The sequence below is a fragment of the Poecilia formosa genome, unplaced genomic scaffold (assembly GCF_000485575.1).
Source record: "Poecilia formosa unplaced genomic scaffold, Poecilia_formosa-5.1.2 Scaffold239, whole genome shotgun sequence".
Taxonomy (NCBI): Eukaryota; Metazoa; Chordata; class Actinopteri; order Cyprinodontiformes; family Poeciliidae; genus Poecilia; species Poecilia formosa.
This window is the reverse complement of record NW_006800178.1, coordinates 904,618-927,690: the sequence shown is the minus strand read 5'-3', so window position 1 is coordinate 927,690 and position 23,073 is coordinate 904,618. Positions and strand designations below refer to the sequence as shown.

At 40.9% G+C, this 23,073-nt stretch overlaps 1 protein-coding gene across 5 annotated transcripts in view; it reads left to right on the top strand.

The window, feature by feature from the left end:
• kalrna (kalirin RhoGEF kinase a) overlaps nt 1–23,073 on the top strand; it is a 139,935-nt gene that overhangs the window by 81,683 nt on the left and 35,179 nt on the right. For all 5 annotated transcript variants that reach the window (XM_007569329.2, XM_016680287.1, XM_016680288.1 and 2 more), the window contains exons 39-40: nt 12,634–12,712; nt 12,798–12,965. In XM_007569329.2, coding sequence (XP_007569391.1) covers nt 12,634–12,712; nt 12,798–12,965 — 247 coding nt within the window. The remainder of the gene's footprint in view (nt 1–12,633; nt 12,713–12,797; nt 12,966–23,073) is intronic.

Sequence of the window (23,073 nt, the reverse complement as noted above, 5' to 3'; positions counted from 1 at the left end):
GCATTAAATCCCTGTTCTCACTGAACATGCTGTTTCAATGTGAGTCCATCTCAGACAATCCACTGCTGACACAAACAGAACAGTGAAGGTACAGATGGGATATTTAAACCAGTAAGGAGCAAAATTTTAACTTGTAAAAACACTAGGAGGAGGACTGTGTCATTTCCTGCAGAAATTTGGCAGGTATACATTTGTTGGTTTGAAGTATTTACAAGGAGTTGTTGGACTCCTTGTAAATACTTCTGACATGTCTTCTCCAAATAAACCTGACATATTCCCAAACTCCTAATGTCACGTTTGGAAATCCAAATACTATCGTAACAATTTGCAAACACAGAAGTCATTAATTTCAGTCTTAAATCTTAATATATATTATTACATTTATGGACTCATCAGGGTGACGCATAAGACCTAAAGACAGACGATGTAAAAAGGTCTGCTGGAAGCTCATATGTCACAGGGTGAGGTAATAAAAACCAAATAAATTCTCTCAAAATTCTACACAGGCTGGAAAAACTGAGTAAATTCAGAGTGTAATACTATTTGTATTTTTTCTATACATTAAGAAAATGTTGATATATTTGTATATAGATGTGGGAATGTGATGCCCAAGCTGAAGAGGTTCTCTGTTCCTTTGACCTGCTGGTTCTGTCCTGACCCTTAAGCAGCCGACAAGGTCCAGCCAGACGGCACTGCAGCCATGTATACTGCAAACAAAGGATTGGTCTTGGAATTGTTGACACATCTGTCATAATCATAATGAAAATCTCTGCTGAAATGAACACATTTCAGACTGCAGCCACTGCTGACCTTCAGGTTAGCCTGAAACACAGTTGTGGTTCTTTACTTGTTAAAAATGTTCATCATTCGCAAAAACAAGTACAGAAAAACAACACATTTCTCTCGGCATCCCATGAAAATCCTGCTACAGTTGTTAAACTTTATCAAAGTCCTTCTATTAAAAATGCAATGGATGAAATGATTGGAGTCAAAATATCGTAGTCTTAAAATCTGGAGGACAAACTTCAGATTTTGCTCTCTGCTTTTGAACACAAGCAGAAGTTGATGCAGTAAACCAGCACAAAAACAAATGGTGTGGTTAAAAAAAACAAAACATAAAAACCAAAATTATTACTTTGCATTAATTTTTTTTATAGTTCTTTTTGACCCATATGCCTCCTTACATTCTTAAGTAGGTCTAATTTTGCGGGTTGTACCCTTTACATTGACTCCATTGCTGCTCTTCTCCATGTAGACAACAAGGAAGAGAGTTTATAATCTGATTTCTGTGTGGTAATGTCTGGGTCGGTCCTAGTGACGGACGTGGAATTGTCCAGCTCTCGTAAAAGTCATTAAAGATGACTGTGCTATGAGAGTTTGTGACCTAGACGGCTTTTTGTTTTTTGTTTTTTCCTTCCTTGCTCCGTCTGCTGCTTTTAGCTGAAGCTTCAGTTGCTTCACATTAACAAGATGTTCAGTGTGAACATGATGAAGCTGCTATGATCATCACGAAGGACTCGCACCAGCCACTGAGTTGGACTTTACTGTACTTCAGCTCTGTGATTCTTTTGCTGATGTCCCACCGCAGCCTTCGCCTCCTCCGTACGACTGGATTCTCCTTCCTGTGACGTGTTCCAGTGTAATGAGGCGGCTGTGGCTCAGCCTGCGGTCTGTGTTATTTAAAGCATCGTTCCAGTGGCTGTAAGCTTGGCAGTCTTCATGGCTCCTCTGCCACCAGTACTGCACTCTAGATGCTTATTTAGCTCCTGCCTTTTTTTTTTTTTTTTTATGAGCCACGCTCTATAAACCTTAGCCACTGTGTGGAACAGGAGCCCACCAATGTCTGGACCACCATAGTACAGAAAAAAATATATATTTATGTAACATTTTATTTTAAATGTACCATAACCAAAATGCCTAAAAAAAAAAACAATTGAAAACCCAATGCCACTTGTTTACCTCGTGTAAGTGGACGGGACATGCAGGACGGCACGGTGTGTCACTATGTAACGGGATTACAACTTCCATCTTTATTTCCTTCAAACTTGGATGAAAAATCTCTGGGATGAATCTGGAACGAATTTAAGTTCTCACCTTTGGGAAAAACTTCAACATTCCTGAAAAATAAGTTTGAAAATAACGAATGATGTTGTTTTTACCCAGGACCAATCAATACTGATTATTTGTGAGCTTGATGCACTTTCATCAGATACAATGAAGTCTAAAAGTTGGATTATGCAAATGATACTTGCATACATCATAGAGTAATGAATAATGCAAGAGCATAAACATGAAGTTGAAAGAATGAGAGGACAGTGGCTGGTTTTTAGACCTTAGCTGAGGTAGATAAGATCGGAAAACACCAGCTTCAAGCTTCTGCTGCTCACGTTTTCCCAACATGAAGGATATTGGAGCCGATTTATTAGTGCATCTCTAACTGAGAGGACATTCTAAGGTCTTTAGACCTCAGTGAGCCACAGTGAGAATCATTATCTGCAAATGGAGAAGACGTAGACGGTGATGGATCGTCTCGGGAGCGGTCGGCTTCCAAAGTTGGTAAAGAACCCAGAACACCTAAAACTCCACAGATGTTAAAATCGATGAGGGTCATTAATATCGATGCATCCGGATAGAGCTGACCCCCAAACCTGCTGTTCAGCTCCTGTACAGAAATGCATCTTGCACCTTCACAAACCCATGAGAGCCAATCGGCCCCCGTGGACTGACTCGTTCTTGTTTCATTTTTTTTACTTCTTAAAGTAGTAGGACAAATTTCGTCCCGGATGAGTGCAACAAAAACCCATTTTCCGAAAGAATTTCTCCTGTACATAAGCGAGAACTGGCCTATAATTTGATGTTCCAGTGAGCGGTTTAGAAATAAAAAATGGCCTTTCTTGGTGCTGCAGTGTGCCGATTAGACTCTGCTACACAGGCAGCGATTGTTGACATGTATGTTCTCATGAATCAGATTCATTGAGCTCAAAGTGAAGCTGTACTTTAACCATCTGCTGCTCATATGACTTTTTTGCCCTTCCCATTTCCACACACACACACACACACACACTTATTTTGCTGTCAGTTGGAAGCGTTTTAGTGCCTCAGTCGCTTCCATGGAGTGGGAGAAATGTGAACACACTGACCCACACACACACACACAGCGAGCAGAATAGTGTTGTCATCAAACACAAAGCAACGGTTGTTTGTTCAGGCTGAGGCAGAGGGTGCATGAGGGCGTGTTTACGTGTGTGTGTGTGTGTGTGGCAGAGACGCAGTGAAGAGAGCTGTCAGAAGGACAGAGCGACAGAGAGGGGGAAGAGACGAGGCCGACATGCCAAAGTGGATGAGCTTTAAGTTGTTCAAGGAGAGCAGCAGAGTGAGTACAAACTGCTGGACTGAACTCAGACTAAACAAACAGAGCTGCTGTTGTTTTCGTCTGCTTTAATGTCAAACTGTTCTTCTGGGAGAAGCTGTATAGAAACTGAACTGTGTTTAAAGGATACAGCTGAGAACTGTGATGTTCTCTTTCCAGCAGGACTGGTCTCCTACAGGTAGAAACGGTTTTTAATGCTTTTCGTCTCGTAGGGAAGAGCTCGAAGCTCCTCTTTCTTACACCGGTTGTCTGATCAGGCTGAACCTCAGATGTACGCCTTGACAGTTTTTCCTCTCCTGAATGCGTCTCTAGTCCTCTTTGCACAGGACTAGAGACGTAGATGTAGTCTCTAGTCTGAAGATGACTTGTGGTTTTCATTTTTTAATTATTTTGCCACAGTCGAGATTGTAAACATCGAAATGATTGCATATCATCAATTTAGTTTTACGTTTTTATAGTAAGAGATTTTGGGTTTCTTTTTGAGGTCCTTCCATGTCTATAATGTTGAGGTTTCCATTCACTTAAGTCCAGCTTTGCTATAGCAGAGTAGATTAATACTTAGTGTGTGTGTGTGTGTGTGTGTGTAGGCAGCAGGCAGACAGGAAATGGGTTATTAAACTCAGACAGGATGAATGAAATGTGAGCATTGAAAAGTCTGAATCTAAACCTGATGGATGCTACAGAACAGATTCAAGTACAAACGTTGTTCCTTTTTCACCATCTTCAGTAAATGTCTTTTTCTAAGAACCCTAATGCTAGTTTTATTAGAAGGATTTGAAATGTGCAAAATGTATGCAGTCGATATGCAAGAAGAAGGAGCATCCCCAGTGCCTTGGACAACTTTTTATACCCTTCAACCTTTTCTCATCCCATTGTTAGAACTGCAAACTTCATTGTGTTCTGATGGTAGTTGAAGTGATATGCCAACACAAAGTGGCTTATAACTGTAGTGAAAGGAAGAAAATACACGGCTTTCAATCATTTAAATAAATAAACTCAACGTGTGACATGTACTATGGTAAACCCCCTTTAATCTGATACACTTACAGAAAGTCCAGAGCAACCAGTCACCTTTAGCCTGACCACTGCCGTCCTCGGCAATTCTACTTTTCTTCTCCCTTCGTTGCTCCGTCTGGGATTTCTATTCTTCTTTCAGCCGGTCTAATCAGCGAACAGAAGGAGAAGTTCTGAACGATGACATTAATTTTCTGCTCTGTTTTTGAATTGTAGTCGGCATGTAGTTTCAGTAATGGTAGTGAAGGAAGCCGTTCAGTCCGTGTTGGCCATGCTTCCTAATATTGAGTGATTAAAATTGGAGGCAAGTACAATGTTATATGACCTTTTGTCGTTAGTAAAGATGTCATGGCCCTTCTCCCAAGGTGCCGTTTACAGTGCACACAATGTCTAATAAGCTTCATTGAGCCATCATACGTCATTTGCCAAACATCCAAAACATCCAATAGTTTCAAACTTCAACACAGTTCATGCCTCAAGCTAACAATCATTTTTTAGTAGTCGAAGGTCCAGAATCTCCGTATGCACCAAAGTGTAAAACAAGTGACTGTTTAACTTCAAAAGTCATCTAATCTATACAGTCCATCCTCTTAAAATGGGAAACATCTGACATAATAGAAACATGGACATCCATCAGAAATGACAGGCTCAGATGGAAGCATCTGTTGCAGGAAGAAAGTCCCTGTTAAAGGAAAGAAGTCCTGTTTGCAGTGTAGGCCACAAAGCAGACATGTGGGAGAAGAGAGAAACCCCAAAGTATCGACTCTGGGTGACTCGCCACAAATCCACGCCTCACATTTAAATTTATGGTTTAAAAAAAAAAACATTTTGAAAACAATCATTTTCCTCCCACTATGCAGTATTCTGTATGGGTCTAACCTATAAAACCCCAATGAATGCAGTGAAGCTTGAGCTTGTAATGTGAAAAGGTTCAAAGGTTATGAATACTTATCCAAGGCCTGTATATAATCCATCATGCTGCCGTTTCATTCACACTGCTGGCATGCTATCGTTGTTTTACCTCAACACCTAGTGTCTGAAACATGAGTTTTAAAATCAATTCAGACATTGTTGTATCGTTTTTTTATTTTCACATTTTGTTTGCTTTAAAAACAAATTAGCCCACTGACTCATACAGGAAAGGTGTGACTTGTGGAAAAGTTTTTCTTCATGGATGGTTTAGTTTTATGTTGTTTTTTTTTTTTATTCTACTTTTTACACAGTACAGAAACCTGGAAATGGCTTTGAATAGATGCATTTTCCTGAGCTGTGGAAGCTGTTCATTCATTCGAGTGTTGGAAACATGTACCCAGTGTCTGACCCCCATCTTATCAGCCATCACCGCCTTTGTCTTTTTATTGTTTGACATGCTTCTACCCAGGCTCCGCCCCCTGATTGATGCTACTTGTAGCTTTCTGTTAAACAATGAGAATAACTGCATTCTTTCTAATAATAATAATAATAATAATAATAATAAATCACCTCATTAACTGGATTGAAGCTATTCCGTGTCAGGGCATGGAAACTGATGCATTTAATACCCAGAACTTTGCACAGAAGCAACACCTGGTGTCTGAAACGTGAGTTTTAAATGTAGTAAGATTTATATTACAAATGGTCTGTGTGACCAGCTGACTGTCAGATTTATAATAAAAACACATGAGAACTATGGTGGATCATCATGCTGACATGAGCGGGGGGTTCCTTCCGTTGTGCCAAACCCTTTAGAGTCTCACACTCGATGTGAAACTCTTTATCAGCCCTACATAGTTCCACTCCACACGCCCTTCGGGTTTTACGATGCTGCTTTAAAACTGACGTGCAATATTATATAATCTGTGATATGTGGCAGATCAGAGGCGGTTTAGAGAGGGGCTCGTCTGCAGGCTGATAACGGCTGAAACGGGCTTTATAATTCAGAGTTGGGACACTCTAATCACGGCATCTCTGAATGTTTATGGCACCGTGCTGGTGTACATGTGACTGTTGGTGTTTCTGATATTCGGGTTTTTGCACTGTTTGTTCTATACTGACTTCACCCCAACAGGTCCAATGTGGAAATGTGGAGCCGTAGACGATCAGCTTAACTCGGTTCACCACTGAAATGTCCAAACAGAACCTGGTGATTGGATGTACAATATATTTTCACTTCAGTACCTGGGGGGATCGTTCCATGACATTCTGTCCAGTTTCAGTTTGTAAGCAACTGTAAGCATGTTTTACATTCAACACCTTTGTATGTGACTTATGTAGATGGCTGTTCTCGGCATCACTGACATGGTATTGCATCTTAAATGAATCAACTTGAAGCTTTAGTTGCTTTAGTGGACTGTCGCTCTTCATTCTTTGTGATTTTGGTTATCCGAAGTCGGTATAGAAATGATGCCTCCAGAGAACGTAAAACTCCCACCGTGTCAGTAAGTGGGGTCAGTCCTGCTGGGTGTCGGCTCTTATTCCTCACATTGACTAGAAACCTGAAGCTGCTGGAGCACTGAATTATTCTCAGAAACCTCAAACGGTGCGAGCGTGTGTGTTTGTGTGGGTTAGAGAGGTCATATGACAGCTGGTAGATGTTTTTTTTATTAATAATATTCACTAAAGCTCTTTGTTTTCATCTTTGGTGAACCTTGTCTTTCATATCTTCACTGCAATATAAGCCAATAATACTGATCTGATTTAGTAGGAACCTATTCAGTTAGCTGCGCTAATGTCAATTAGGATCCAGCTCATTTTGTGTCTAAATGCATACATAGTTAATCTAGTCTTAATCAAATTCTGGCCCAAGTCTAATTCTTTTTGTCATTCAGGATCAGTGTAACTGAGTTTGACAAGTTGGTCTTTCTAAAATGCCTCCATTAAACTCTGAACCCTAACTGGGAGCAGGGTTTCCCAAGCCATACGTTTATACTTGAGGCATTGAAATGGATTCGAGGCAAAGGGTGTGAATCCCACCGTCTGCGTCCCCAGATGGTGGGATTAAATCAAATAGTATCGTCATTTTCAACAAGCAAATGTAAAAGTGTTTCAGGTCTACCCTCTGTGTCTAAATGTAAGCATTCATGAGGATCCTGTGAATGTCTGGGATGCCCCAAGCAACTGCTTAGGTCTACTTTAGGTCATCTTTGAATGTGACCAGCATTACACAGCCTGATCGAAGATTCACTGATTTGACTGAAGTGCAAAAAAAAAAGTTTTAAACTTTTTGTACTTAAAAAAAAAAAAAAAAGTTAGACTATATTTATGTGTTTGGATATTGTCAACAGTGTCTTCCAACAACATACACCATAATTACCTAATTATTTAACATTCTCTGATACAAAAACACATAGTGCCCCTGCCAATGGGCTCAGCTAGTTATCTGGGGGAAATACTAAGGAGCTTCTTCCAGGAAGTAGGAATCTCTGTCTCAAGAACGTTTTCCTTTGCAAAGAACATGACGACATCCTGCACAAACTCGGGTGTTTAAAAATAAAAAAAAAAGCCAAGTAAACATCCTCGAACCAAAGGAAGATGTAGAGTAGAAATGAGTGAGAATGTTATCTAAAACTGATGCAGATTTGACATGATCACATCACATTTGGACATAAAAATGATCGCGAGATCCCCGTCTGACGCATGAAACCATGTGTAGTGTTGATGGATGTGGAAGAAGGATAAGTCGGTAAATTAAAGACCACTCTTCCACTAATTCCTAGATTCAGTTGCCTCACCAACAAATGTCATGAAAGGTTAAAAATTGCAACATTCTTTCAAGTTTTAGTGGCCACAACATAAGATTATGTTGTGGCCACTAAAACTCTCAGCAGAAAAGTTGGCAAATTAATTGCAGGCCGTGTTGAAGTGGAGTTCAGGTGGTTCAGTCACATGAGGGTTTGTCAGCCTGTCAACTATGGCATTATTATTGTTTTTCTTTATGATTTCTGCAAAGAATGTTTCCCTTGCATGTTTTAGTGTCGAGTGATATATAGATTTCATAATAAACGTGACGTTGAGTTTTATGCCATTCATGTTCAGCCCTGTGACAAAGGTTTCTTGCAGATCTGTTTGCACACATCTCCATGGAGACTTGTTCCTACCAGAAACGACCTTCACTTCAACTGGAGCAATGGAATTAATGATATCTGAAATTTCACAATGAAAGTTATCTTCTAGCACATCTATTGGGTTAAAGCGTAGAGGTGAGGCGAAAGAGTAAATGCAATAAAAGTTTTCAGTTTCCAGCTGTCATATCTTACAAGAGTTACTGACCTGATTTCATAGCATACTAAGTGGGTTACACCTGAAAATTGAGATTAATAGGACATTAAACAATCTTTACAACAAAAAACCTTTATTTTATGTCAAAGAATTTTTTAAAACATCATAATGAAAACAGAAGCTTACACTTAAGATCTAGTAATAAATTCTTTGTCGGGAAAATACATGTCATGTTGAATACTGCAAGTGTTTCTGTCCATTTGTTCGGACAAAAGGAAATGAAAACATGGGTAATACGTTTTCAAAAATTCACAAAACTTGATTAGGTGTGTTAACCACACCAGAATGTCTATTACAAATAAATTTCATCAGTAAATGACACTGATGTCATACAGGTTGTCATCACTGTGCCGTCTTCTACTGAAACATGTGACCGTCACAAGCTTTCATGTGCACACACGTTTGGAGTGAGCAGAGGAGGGTCATATGACAAGACGGCAGAGTGCAATTCCCACTCTCTCAAACAAAGCAAGCCGGTCTGATCGGTCTGAAAACATGGTGGAGGTGGAAGTCGGTCACAGTGCTGAAGCAGCGAGACGTCTTCAGTCTGCTTTAAAAGGCACTTACCGTAGTCTTAGACCGAAAGCCAATGAAGTGGCACCAGTGCAAAAATACTGAAGAAATGCAGGTTTTTAGGCCTTGACGATTTTATATATATATATTTTTTTTATTTTTTTAAATTGTCTTTTATATGTATAAACACTCTTGTCCCAGAGCTGGTGAGGAGAATGATTGCAACAGCCGGTAGTAGTGCAATTAGAGTTGTAGTTAATGGAGACTCCAAAACTGTAAAATACAAAACATCATTTGGTGAATGTTCCTTCTCATTCAGGGGTCCTCACTTCTTAAACGGTTTACCTTCAACTATAAGGCAAATATTATAAATATTTAGCTGACACTTCTGGGTTTTCAGAGTTCATTACGTGACAAAACCAGCTCTGAAGCTTCATCTCCCAGAAAATTACAAGATCAACATTTTTAGATTCGTAAGCAGGGTGGTAGTGGCTCTGCTATGTTAGTTCTGATTGGTTCTTTTTTTGTTCGCAATGTCTGGTTGAGACGTTGCATGTTGGATTCTGAGGCTCTGGTTCTGGGTGCTGTGAAGCTGGAAGGATGTTTGGTCTTTATGTATTTTTATTTTTATTTTTTTACTTTCAGACAGTTATGATACATAACTATGGCAACAGGCTATTTTTGCAAGTGCAGCTGATTATCGTCTTAAGCTCAAATAGGTGAACTTTGACCCCAAATCCCAGACGACCTGATAAGGAGGCTTCATGGGTTCAGAGCAGGATGGGTGAGGATCCACTTGCTAACCAAACAGCCAGACAAGCTTTAAAGGGGAGCAGTAAAAGTAAATGAGGTGGATTAGCATGGCTTCAGATTTGTGGCATGACTGACTGGTACTGGACGTCCATCCCTCACCATCCACATCAACTTCTTGAAGGTTCTTGGATGATATGAGTTAAGATGCTTTCCCTTTGTGATGAAGTATCTTTTTGAAAGGAATTCTGAAGGGATCAGAAAATGTGTAGGAACAAAAATCCATCTATCAACCAACCCATGACCTACCCTAACTCTAACCCCATCTATCCACCTACAGTACATACCTACCTGAGAACTCTAAGTCTTAAAAAGAACCTACCATCTATCAGTTCATCCAGCCAACCTTTCAACTGCTTATTCATTTCATTAATTTGTCCATTAGATGTCGACTTTTGTCCATTATTTCATGTTATGCAGTCGGTGGTGTTTAAGGCCAGATCACTGCAGTAAAGTCTTTACTATGTTCAAACTGAACTTTTGTATTTATGCTTTATATAAAAGCTTCAAGTGAACAGAGATGGAACTAAACATTGAAACAAAAGAAAAACAAAAAAAAATTTGAAATTTGTGCAGGAACAATTTTGTTAACCGCAGCGACTCGGACCTGAATGAACTGAGCTCTAATCAGCCAGAAGGACTGAAAACAACTGTGTGTGTGTGTGTGTGTGTGTGTGTGTGTGTGTGTGTGGGGCCATCTGTCAGGTAGAAGTTCACCTGCACCTTTATAGAAACAACAGTCTTTGTTGCTAGGAGATCTTAAGCCCAGCTCACACTATGGCGTACACACATACACTCACACACTACCTAACATTTTCCAAAACAGAGAAAATGGAGCAAATGGAGGACGACGACTTGGCCTCAATTAAACCTGAGCACTGCTTACACTTTGAAGCAGTTTGTCCAGTTTATTCATCCTGTTTGTCTGAAAGATGTGCTCCCTTTATGTTGGCTGAAACATAAAGTGGAGATTTAATGTTGTTGACGGACACAGTTCTGAAACATCTCCCGTCTCAATTAGTTCTCCTGTAGTCAGATTTAAGCAGCTCTGCAGTCCTCACCGGTTGTTACATGACGCATATCTAATTAATTTGAGTCACTATCAGAAACAAGATATTTAATATTTAAAGTGTTATAAGTCAAATATATATATATATATATATATATATATATATATATATATATATATATATATATATATATATATATATATATATATATATTACCACAGTCCGAGCCTTATTGATGGGTCATAAAACCGTTTTGCTCTGCCTATGCAGACCGATGAATAAATGGTGAGGGTTTGTTGGGCTTCATGTTATCCAGGCCGACCGCCTGATCAGTCTGTTAATGTAACTGGGGTGTAAATGCCGAGGGCTGGCATCTGTGTGTGTGTTGGTTCCCAGGTTAATGTGGCTAAAGACCAGCATACGTCAATGCCATGAGGCTGACACGGTGATGCACAGCTTATGAGGACTTTGAGTGCTTCAGCTTCCTTCTCCTGTTCTCGGGGCTAAACATTAACATGGGTTACAGAGGTCACAGTGAGCACATGCTAGTCCTTGGCTGTTGAAGACTGGCTCCACAATTAGACTCATTTAGTTGTGGAAACTTTTTTTTTTTTTACAAATTGCTGGACCTAAAGCCTTGTTATATTTCGGTGGAGTTGATGTGGTCAGGCCTGACCCAATGCTTTGGGCTTATATTAATTTTTACCATAAATGCCAGTGGAAATATAATCTGTACAAACCAGATTATACCCTCCTTAGATTTTGCTTTATTTGGGTATGCTGTATTAATAATTTGAAAACGTGTATTTGCGGATGCAGAGTGGCAGACTGAAATCCAGTAAAACCAGAAGTTGTTTGGTATGACATGGAACTGTTTAATTTGACTTCTGCTCGCGTCACTACAAACAGCTGTACCAAGACAATCGTTTAAAATCTGTTTCAGTGAAACATTAAAAATTGAGCTTTAGAGGAGTTTACACAACATCAGCTCCTTAACTGTCATGAGGAAGCCAGACCCATTGGATAACATGTGAGCATTTAATCAAAATGAAGTATACTTGAACAATACTGCTGACGTGCCGATCAACAATACCCCAACACTGCACCGCTCAACCACACCACCATGATGACCTTTTAATTTCTTCTTGTGTTGGATTAAATAAATGGCTACCTCTATAAAAGAACCTACATTTTATCTTTAATGGATTAAGTTGTTAAAATAAAATAAAAATTGGTCCCAATCAGAATTGGTAGATAAGATCTTTAGGAAACTGAAATTAGTCAGCAAAAGGCTCTGCATCTTTATAGTAGGCATTAAAAAAAATAGACAACTTATTAATCTTTTAGAGTTCAGTGTTTTGGTGGTCTTGGCAGTGATTTTGGGCTGGAGGTCAGCCTGTGGAGTTGTTGCAGAATCTCTTTCTAAGCTGTTTTCCATTCAGTGAGCCTAATAACGCAGAACATGCACCTCTCACTTCTCATGCTTGGAGAGGAGGGATCCTCTGTTGTAGTGAAGCTGTTTCTGATGCTGCATGAAGCTGTTGGTTTCTGAATTCTGGATCTGTCTCTGTTCCAGAGCAGGAACCTGGACATGTGCTGTGTCAGCGGAACAGGTGCTAGCTCTGCAGGTTGTGACATGCGGGTTCTCTCTGTTTGCAGCTCTCCGGTGGGTGCGAGCTGACCGTGGTCCTCCAGGACTTCACAGCAGGATGCAGCACAGAACTGTCCATCAGCACAGGTGAGACCCGCTCCCACCTTCCTCCTAGGCATCGGTTTCTAATGACGTTAAAGTGAGACGACCATCTCTCTTGTGTCCACTGCAGGCCAGACTGTAGAGCTGTTGGAGCGGCCCACGGAGCGGCCCGGCTGGTGTCTGGTCCGGACCACCGAGCGCAGCCCGCCTCAGGAGGGGCTGGTCCCCAGCTCGGCTCTCTGCGTCTCTCACTCTCGGTCCAGTGTTGAGATGGACTGCTTCTTCGGCTCAGGGAAAGGTAGGAACTGTTCCTCACCATTTATCAGGAGAGTCCTGCTCACGGTCTGCTAGCAGCGATGCTCAGAATGTGCAAAGCTACATGCAACAACCTGATATGCATTATGTCAAATATATTTTAGAGACAAAATCGTTGCATAAAAATGATCATATTTATATGAACTACTACCTTCAGTTTGTCTTTTGGACAATCGGCATTGAAGAACTGAGCTGTATTTTCTCCTGCCTTAAATTCATAAATTTTGTAGGACTTAAAGGGTCTGCTTCTGACATCTTATTACTGGGGAGTGAACATTGTCTATCTACCACAATAGTTTCTATGGTTACCACTGTACTCTGGTGAAACGTGAGATCTGAGTTTTTTCTTCGGTCCTTCCTGTTGGCTGTATTTGTCCTGCAGATGGTGCTGTTGAGCCGTGTTGAATCCCACCATTACATGTTCCATTTAGAAGGCAGGGAAGCATCAGGACACGCAGCATCGGTTTCCTCCTGCATCAATCAATCAAGTTGATTTGTATAGCACATTTTAGCAATAAGGCAGTTCAAAGTGTTTCGTCTTAAACACAAAAGTAAAAGGTCATAAACACTAATTGAGAAACCAGAAACAAACATTACATTTTGTCAAGAGCAATCTTCAAAATCATTAACACACATTAAATATGTTGGTTAGTGTTTCATGTATTATGGTCCAAAATCAACTCTGAACAGGTGGGTTTTAGTCTTGATTTAATGAAAATCAGTGTTTCAGCTTTTTTTGCAGTTTTCTGAAAGCTTATCCCAGATTTATGATGAAGCTGAACGCTGGTTCTCCATGTTTGGTTCTGGGGATGCAGAGCAGAACCAGAACCAGGAGACCCGATTGGTCTGGAAGGTTGATACAACTCCAACAGATCTTTAATGTATTGTGGTGCTAAGCCGTTCACTGATTCATAAACTAACAGTATCTTAAAGTCTGTTCTCTGAGTGTAGGGACTTTAGAACTGGGTGATGTCCTCCATCTTCCTGGTTCTAATGAGAACAAAAGCAGCAGCAGCAGCGTTCTGGATCAGCTGCAGTTCACTGAATTATGTTTTTAGGCGGACCTGAGAAGACACTGCTGTAGTGATCATTGCAACCAAAGATGAATGCATGGGTGAGTTTCTCTAGATCTTACTGAGGCATTAGTCCTTTAGTCACAGAGATGTTCTTCAGGTGATGGAAAGCTGACTTTGTCATACTGGCTGTGCTTTACAGAACCAAAGTAAGGTTGTTGATGAAACTGACTGCTCCGTCCTCAGCTGCAGTGATCAGGTTCATCCCTCGTCTTATCAGGACTTTATCAGACATGCAGTATTTCTGACTTTGAACCAAGCTGCTCTAAACATTCTCACTGCCAGGCCCAGTTGTTTTAGTGGTTTAACAGGCCTTGCTCTAGATGGGTTATGGGTTTAACAGGTCAATATTTGACATTGCAGGAGACGAAAACCTCTGACACCAACACACACACGGTAAGATCAACTGACTTACCTGCCACAGTCATATTGTTTCTTGCTTTTGTCAATGACGTGGTTACCTTGTGTCAGTGGAGTTGCAGGTGGAATAACAGCAGCCATTATGCTTAGAAAAGCTCACACACACTCTAAAAGTGGTGAAATGTCTTGTATTTGACCTCTATGTTTACAACCATTCCATGACTAACTGCATTGTAACACTTCAGTAACTTATCCTAAAAACCCAAACCAAAACTCTTCTTTAAGCTCAGACGTGTGTGTGTCTGTGTGTGTGTAGCTGGGCAGCAGGTGTCTTGTGACTGCTTCATAAAGTAGGTCTCCTTGTCCTCTCTGAAAGACTGTAAAACTCTAAAGTGAAGTGAAAGGAAGAATGAGACGGATTAAAAGGCATGTCTTTAATCCTCGCTCTTCACATCCTCAGGCTGAAAAGCTTCCATTTCTTTTAGCAGCTTTTCCACTAGTGGAAAATATGAAAATGTTTAAAATCTACAAAACATTCTGCCTGCTTTTATAACGGGAGCAAGAATAAAGCCGGATGCAATACAGCTGCACTTGTTTGTGACGGTAGGGTTGGATTAGCCAAACTGGCTGACGGATGAAGTCAGGGTGGTTTGTAACTGTTGACGTTGTTTGCCTGTCTGAGTTTCTGCCTCTCTTGCCTTAGTCATGAGACTGCGGTAAGGGAAGCTGCAGTCCAAGCTTTCACACCTAACGTCTGCCGCTTCCTGCTGGGGAGCGTCATCAGAAGTGGAAGGTGAATAAAATGGGACACTGCAGTGAAACCGGTGCTGCTGAAACTCTTTATCTAGGCTATGTCCTCGCGTGTTTCCTGATTCTGCTGCAGCAGAGCTCATCGGGATCTGTTGCCCCTGCTGGAGGACCAGCAGCTAGGCTGAAAACAGTCATCAAGTCTGCTGTAATCCAATACTCTCTGGTGCACAGGAACCCAGAGCTGGGCAATTGGATACACTTTTATTGAAGAGGGAAAAAGTTGGTGAATTTAAAGAATGAATTCAGTGTGCTTGTCATGGCAGGTTGTCGTTCCTTCTGATCCTGGATCTGCTGGAGGTGCTCTCTGTTAACAGTTGTTTTTCTGCACCGTCTCTCCATGTTTAGTCTGGATGGAGCGCTGCAGCAAAGTGATAATTCAGCCTTCTGGTATCATCATTGACACTCCCTTTATAGTTTTATTGTCCTTAAGAGGTTGTACTTTGATTTTATATCAGACAATAACTCCTTGTTGGAATGAAAACTATTATAAATCTAAATCTGCTGGCATCATTATTTATGTTGGACCTAACTGTAAATGGCTTTTAACCTGACTGACTTTAATGGATTGAAATAAATCTGAATATAGATTTGCATTAAATTTGTTTCTGTATAAGAGAAGATCTTTACTCTTCAGGGTTGCCGAGACTTTTTTTTTGGAAAGGGGGCTGCAGGAGTCTGACTCTCTGCTTCTTGTATAACCAAAGTAAGAGATGTCTTGTTACAATGTCAAGCTTGCTGCTGGTGCATGTTGGACTCTGTCTGGCTGACCCTTGGCCCTGATGCTGCTTGTGGTGGTCAAGGACACAATGTCAAGGCAGTGTGTGAAGGGGGTGGGTGTCTGCTTTGTGAACCTGATGTTGGGGATTTGCATAAAATGTGACTTTGTTGCGGTCTTCTGTCCACGGCTTTCCGTGTGCACCGGGGTGTTTTGCAGCAGAATGTAAACCTTAAAAAGGTTGCACCGGTGCCTCAGGGTTTTGAGCGACTCTCTGCTCAAAGTGGAAAAGCTAAACTGTCCGTGTGTCTTGTTCACGAGTTTTGGCAGGAAGGAGCAGGAGACAGATTGGGGCTTTGTCTGCTGTAATACTGGCTTTGCCCAAGCCTGATGTGGCGATGAGCAATCTGATTCAGAAAGCAAAGCTCTTGATTTTTATAGTCACGAGGCATGGGTCATGAGCACATAAACAAGGTTCTGGATACGAGCGACTAAAATAAGCTTCATCTGTTGGTTAGTTGTTCTCCTTGTTAGAGATGGGTGTGAAGCTTGAAGTAGAACTGCTGTCTCTCTGCATCAAAAGGGCTCTGCCAGAGGCTCATAGACCCACAATTCACTGGAGAAACCACCTATCCGCTTTAGCTCGGAAGTACCTTAACATTCCCCCAGACTTGGCCGAAGAGGGTCAAATTGGGTCTGAGCTTTATTAATGAACCTGTTGAGCTCAGGCCCATGAATGGACAAAACTATTGACAAATTGAACTCATTTTGTCATATTTCCTATTATAAATTGGTGTCAAGTAGATAAACTGAATTTTAAAAAGTTCTTAATTGACATTATGATGAACTAGTTAGACATGGAAAAACATGTCTATTCCCCTTTATTGTGACTACAGGGGTGACGGTAAGTTGTCTGAACTTGAATAGCTCTTTATCATGTCCAGAGGACTCCAAAGCACTTCACACTACAGACATCCATACACTGATGGTGGCAAGCTACTAGATCATAGCCACAGCTGCCCTGGGGCAGTCTGACAGAAGAGAGGCTGCCATGCAGCGGCGCCACCTGTTGGGCCTTCTGACCACCAGCAGACCATGCTATCTTAGTTTTAATTAAAAATGTGTGCAAATATTCTGCTAATGTTGGGAAAAAAAATCACAATTGCTTTGTTTCCAGTAAATATAAAATGTAATTAAAATCAGACATGAATAAGCTTTTTCACACAATAAATCATTAAAAATTATCTCGGTGATGGATGGAAACATTTGCATGAGATGTATTCTTAATTGAGCCATGGTGCTAGCTCTCATCATCATTGGAACAGCTCACTGAGGAAGCAGATTCCAGTCAAATATTCAAAATCATTTAAACTTATTCATGGACATGATAGAATTTCTTGGGAAAATTATGAGTCGCCCACAGTTTATTGGCGTTCCTCAGGGTGGAGCAGATGTGCATATTGTGTCGAGATTTTTACTAAAAGGCGTATTTGTTGTCTGAATGTGTACTCAGCATATTTCTGATACCTTATCTGATTAGACACAAATTAATGATTTACAACTGTGATAAAGTTCTTCAACAATATATTGTAGACTTTGAACATCCACCCCTGCATTAGGACAGACATTAACAGGTGGCTGTAGTTTTGAGGTTTGTCTTTTCAAGGTGTTAGAAAAATCTACTTGATTCCCAAAGCCTTTGTTTTAAAGTAAAAACAGAAATATATGCTAGCGTTTATTAATTTGTTTATAAACAAATTAGCTGAAGTAGAACGACAGGTTTTCTTACTTGAGTTCAACAGAATTGTATTTACATTTAAAAAAATCTATACATCTACCTCTACCAAAACAAAGATATTTACAATTTCCCTTTGCACAAACTATTATTTCTAGATTATGTAAAATTATACATAAAACTATACATCCACTTTTGACGCCCACGCTAAGTGTTCGTCTATTACCAACACAAGAGTTCTAGCCCCAACATTAGCTGCCTACAGTCTGAGTAGGCAGTTAGTAGGCTAGCTGTAGGTTAGTGGAGCCATGGCTGTAAATAATGTATGTATGCAGAGAGCAAAGAGTAAGGTTTATCAAGATGTCCTCTAGTAAATACTTTTGGGTTAAAAATATGGGTAAAAATATGGCATGGATTTAGTGCCACAAGTAAGACTTGCACACGCAATGGTGGCTACTTCCTCATCGCAGGATGTTAATCCATTCCAAAACCAGCTACTGATCATTTGTCAACTGGCATTCACACTTGCATTAGCTTTGGAGAGGCCAAACACTCGCATCCCTCTGGTGGCTATTAGCCATGAATAAGCTAGCTTTAGCCCTGGATAAACTAGCTTTAGCCCCGGACAGGCTGTCATTAGCATTTGACTGGATGATCCACCAGTTGGTGACCAACCTAGACATGCTAGTCTCCAGCTTCTCCAGTGGTAACACAAGGGAATGGTCTCCTTCTCGTTTGTTGGCTACAGAGTTACTGGTGCTAGTCATTGACCAGTTCATTAGCTAGCTTCAGAATGGGTATAGCTTCACACAACGAGGAATCAGCCATTGCTGGGTGAGCAATAGTCTTTATTATGTCACTAAAAACAACATATGAGGGGGTTGATTGGCGCTGTTGCTGTTCTTTAACTGTTGCTTTATAATATAATTTATAATAGTTATAATAGTTCAGAGGAAGGACTAGAGTCTTTAGGAAATATTGGCTAAATACACTAGTATTTGAATTTTCTAAATAAACAAGCAGATAAACAAGTGTGTTTTCCCTAGTCTGCAATTTAGCCTTGTTATAAAATGGCTAAAATGAGGAAAATATGGAAGTATTGTCACTAAAGCAATTTTTTGTTTTTGTTTTTTTTTTTTCCCCAAGTGTTAGTTGGATCTGTCAAATCAGACCCAGCTAACTCCTTCCTCTCACTTGAGTGTCAGTTATTTTTATACTAATGCAAAACCTACTTCATGAGAGCAGGAGAATTGCTTGGATTCAAGAGATCCTGGTGGAGTTCAGCAGTCTGAGTTAAAAAGGAAACATTTCTGTTTCTGAGCTCTAAGGTATTTCCTACCTTTTGATAGTTTCTGCAGCTAACAAACGGTGTGAGGGTAGAGATCTTCAACAAAAAGGACAAGGACGTTCTGAGAAGAGGAGCTTAATGGAAACCACACACAGAGTTTTAACTGCAGTCCCTGCTCTGCACACACACACTACAGTAATTAACAGTGACTTCTGTTCCAGAGAACTGAAGTGTGTCTGAGACAGTGGGACGGAGGCGGGAGGGAGGAGCAGAAAGGTTTCAGGCTCCTCCTCCAGCCTCGGCTGCCATCGCTCGCTCTCTCTGGATCACAGCAGTGTGGAGTGGACATTCCTGCCGTGCACACACACACCTCTAATCAACCTGTGATCAACCCAAACTAGTCGGAGCGTGTGTGCAGGTGTGAGGAGAAAGGTGTGTATGTAGGATGTGTGCTTAAGGATGAAGCAGGCCCAGCGTTGCTGTGGATGGTTCCTGGACCGGTGCTGCTGCTGCTGCTCAGGTGGGACAAGAGGAGTCTGTGTGTTGGCGTGTCTTTGTGTTTAAAGTTTATTTTCTGTGTGTGAGGAATTATGTGTAGAACAGCTTTCTAAGAGCTTTAAGCTTGATAATGTGTGTGTGAGAGACAGTGACTGAATGAAGTGATCAAACTGATGAAACTGTTTTCTTCTTCTATAAATAGCCATCGCTCCGGTGAAGACAAATTTGAATGGAAAATGTGTTAAACGGGAAGCTGTGTCACGCAGACGCAACACAGGCAGACACTTTCAGTTATTGGAGAATCAGATGTTGCATTGAGCAATCTGTTTTCCTGCAGTTCAGCCTGCTCCTCCACATGGTGTGCGTGCATTTGTGTGTGTTGTGACACAGCCTTAGGCACTTAAACTGGCTTTACTGGACTTCTTAAAGTAACCTTCAGTGAGTTCCTCAATCACAGTCTCTAGCTGCAGACAGCAGCTGGACATGTGCTGCCAAGCTGCTGTTCATAATCTGTGGGGATTATTTTTTTATGACGAGACTGAAAAAAATCAAACGTGACAAAAGTTCTGCATATACAGCCCAAAAAACACCCAAGTATCAAACTGTTTTGGCGCATTAGGAAAGTGATTAAAAGGAGTTTGCCTCAGTGTCGCTGATGTCGGGTTTAGCTCCGACATGCACAAAAACGGTGTGCAGCGAGAGAGTCACACTTCACCACACCCAAAGCAATACTTTAAGTTTAAGATGGCGTTACCTTAATGCCTGAACAGGTTGGTTGGGATGGATTAGTTTTCTATGGCTCTTTGGATTTTTTTTTTTTTTGGTTTATAGTTCTGAGGCCACAAAAGAAAACCTGACAAAGATTGGGAATAAAAGGAATTAGCTGGCTCATTTGCAGGTGTAGCTATATTAAATACGATACCAGTGAATTCCTCTGACTTTGATGGCTGTCGGAACATATTCAAAGCTGTTGACGTTTCAGACCAAGATCTCCTCTAGCTGAAGGCTTTCCTTTGTGGGAATTAATCTAGCTTTTTTTAGCCTCCTGGTGATTTAGGCAGGTGGAGTGAGAACCTCCCTTGCTTTCTGGATCACTTGCATTTGGAAAGATTGTTTTCTAAGAGCGGGCCTAAAAACGGCCCCAAGCTGTTTTTTTTTATGGAAGCTCAAGTCATTAAAAAAAAAAGTCACAAACAACTTGGCTGACAGAAACGGGACCTTTCTTTCTGTAATGCTGACGTTTTTCTGGATATGTGTGTGCTTGAGGAAGATAATTTTACACCACCTATAGACTATTTTCAGTGAATGAATGCAACATTAAAGTGAATGAACCTGTTCCACCAGCCACAGTGCTGTGCTTAGCTCAGTAAAGACTGACCTGTGTTAGTGGTACTGTCTAATTCTGTAGACGCTTCTCCAGTTTTCATAAACGCACGCTGACTCCCCTCAGAGGTAAAGGAGCTGGGAAACACTCAGTACAGTACAGTTGGTAAAGTAAACAGAAAGGTGACTTGAGCTTTAGACCTAATTCTGCTCAAATGTTGAAATTCAAACATTTGAACTCATTAAAGCTCCTGCAAAAAAAAAAAGGAAAAATTACAAGCTTCGATGTGTGTCCAGTGTCTTGCTGTGCTGATCTGCTGTCAAATGCTTGTACCTTAACATATTAATGGAAATAAGCTAGGGAGCCTGAGAGCTACTTCTGACCTGCGTCCATGTTGGATGTATGGCTACATACCAACTTCCTCCTCTCACATGTTGCCCCAAGGCACTTCAGACCCCACTGCCTGCCGATCTGTGTGAATGTGTGTGTCTTAGCTTTTAGCTGAAACCTCCTCTTTTCCAGTGCTTGGCCATTTCCAGAGGGTTTGATCTCTCGGCCGTTGCTGGAGACGTGGATTCTGTTGAAGTTTTAAAGGATTGGTTCTGATTTCACCACAGTGGTCTCAAACTGCAGCTCTCAAGGCCAAAGTCCTGCAACTTTTACTTGTGTCCCTTGTCCTCCACTTGAATCAAATGGTGAAAATGCCTCTCTAGCCTGCAGTCGACCTCTATACACAGATCTGCTAATCACTTCATATTGGAGCCAGGTGTGCTGAAGCAAATAGAGACATCAGAAAAAGTTGTTTCTTCAGGACTTCAGCTTGAGACCACTGTTTTACTCTATCACTAACTTCTGGGTGAGACGTATGGAAAGCAGCTTGTGAAAGCAGCGGTGCCAGGAAACGTATTGAACTTGCATGCGCTGTGAACAATCGCGCTGTTGATGAGACATGGCTGTCGATGAGGGGCCACGACGTCTTTGTCTGGTTTAAACTTGCTCAGACTTTAATTTCTCAGTATTTGGAGGCATGGCCAACACAGACTGAATGCTTTTGTTCCTCTGCTGCCGTTGCCAAACTACAACCATAGACGGACTGCAGTTCTAAAACGGAGTAAAAAAATAAAAAGACATCTTTCACAAATGTTTGCTGAATGGCCCGAATGAAATTCATCTTCAGAAATCCAGCTCTATAGGAGAAATCCCAAAGTGAGAAGGTAGATGAGAATTGAATGGAACAGTGTTGTTTAGCTGTAACTAATATAATTGAAGCACCTTTGTGGTGAAGTTAAATCTTTTCCTCACCACATTCTACTCTAATTATCCTCTTTGCTTTGTGTTAAACCTGAAATCTCTGAGGACAGAAGACTAAGGAGGAGGTGTGACAAGATAAATCCATTTTTAGAAGCTGGTGTATTGTTCTCCTTTTGATGTGAAACCGGTTCAAGCATGACTTCACATTTTCTTCCATAGTATCATAGTGGATTTCTGGCAGCATACAATATACTTGGATCTAAATGGTTTCATTTTGTTAGTTCACTTTGGGTGGAACTGTTCAGTTAAAGCGATGTCAACTATGTGTGTACGTTTGTATGGAAGCCCTTCTGTTCAGATCGTAGCCAAAGGTCAACTCTGCTCCATGTAAGGACAGACTGTGGACTTTGCCTTTATGTTAGCCATGTGTGTAAAGTGCTGCTTGGTATGTAAATCAACAGGTTTGACTGGTTTCTATGAAACTGTTCTTAATGTAACTCGGGTCTCTATACGCCCAAAACCAGTTCACTTGTAAAGATCCTTAAAACAATTAAGTTTTGGCAATAATAATTTAACCAACTGAACAATCATGCTCAAATTTTAGTGTTTGTTACACCTGAAGACCAAATGGTTTTTACCTGTACACAGCAAGAGAAGAACGAGTCCCTACTGGCTAAGCATCTCCTTGCTGGCTCATCTGTCCATACCACACTATCTGTCTTTTTCTATGGTAATACTCCATATGATGTCGATAGACTCTGCAGCTTCCCTTGAAAACAAAACCTCTGCATAATGAGAAGAACTGAGCCAGGTTGGCTCACCTGGTGACACGCTTGCTGATCTAAAGGGTGAAACGCATCAGTGGTGTGAGATGCTTTCGGTTTTATTTGCAGGCACCTGAAGAATGACTCGGTTATCAGATCTGTCTTTGAGAACTTTACATTCCATGTGTTCCTGGGTTGAAAGAATGAGTGCGATGCATGACATGTGGTGTGTTTATCCAACTCCCTGACCAACCAGTGACTTATCACTACATC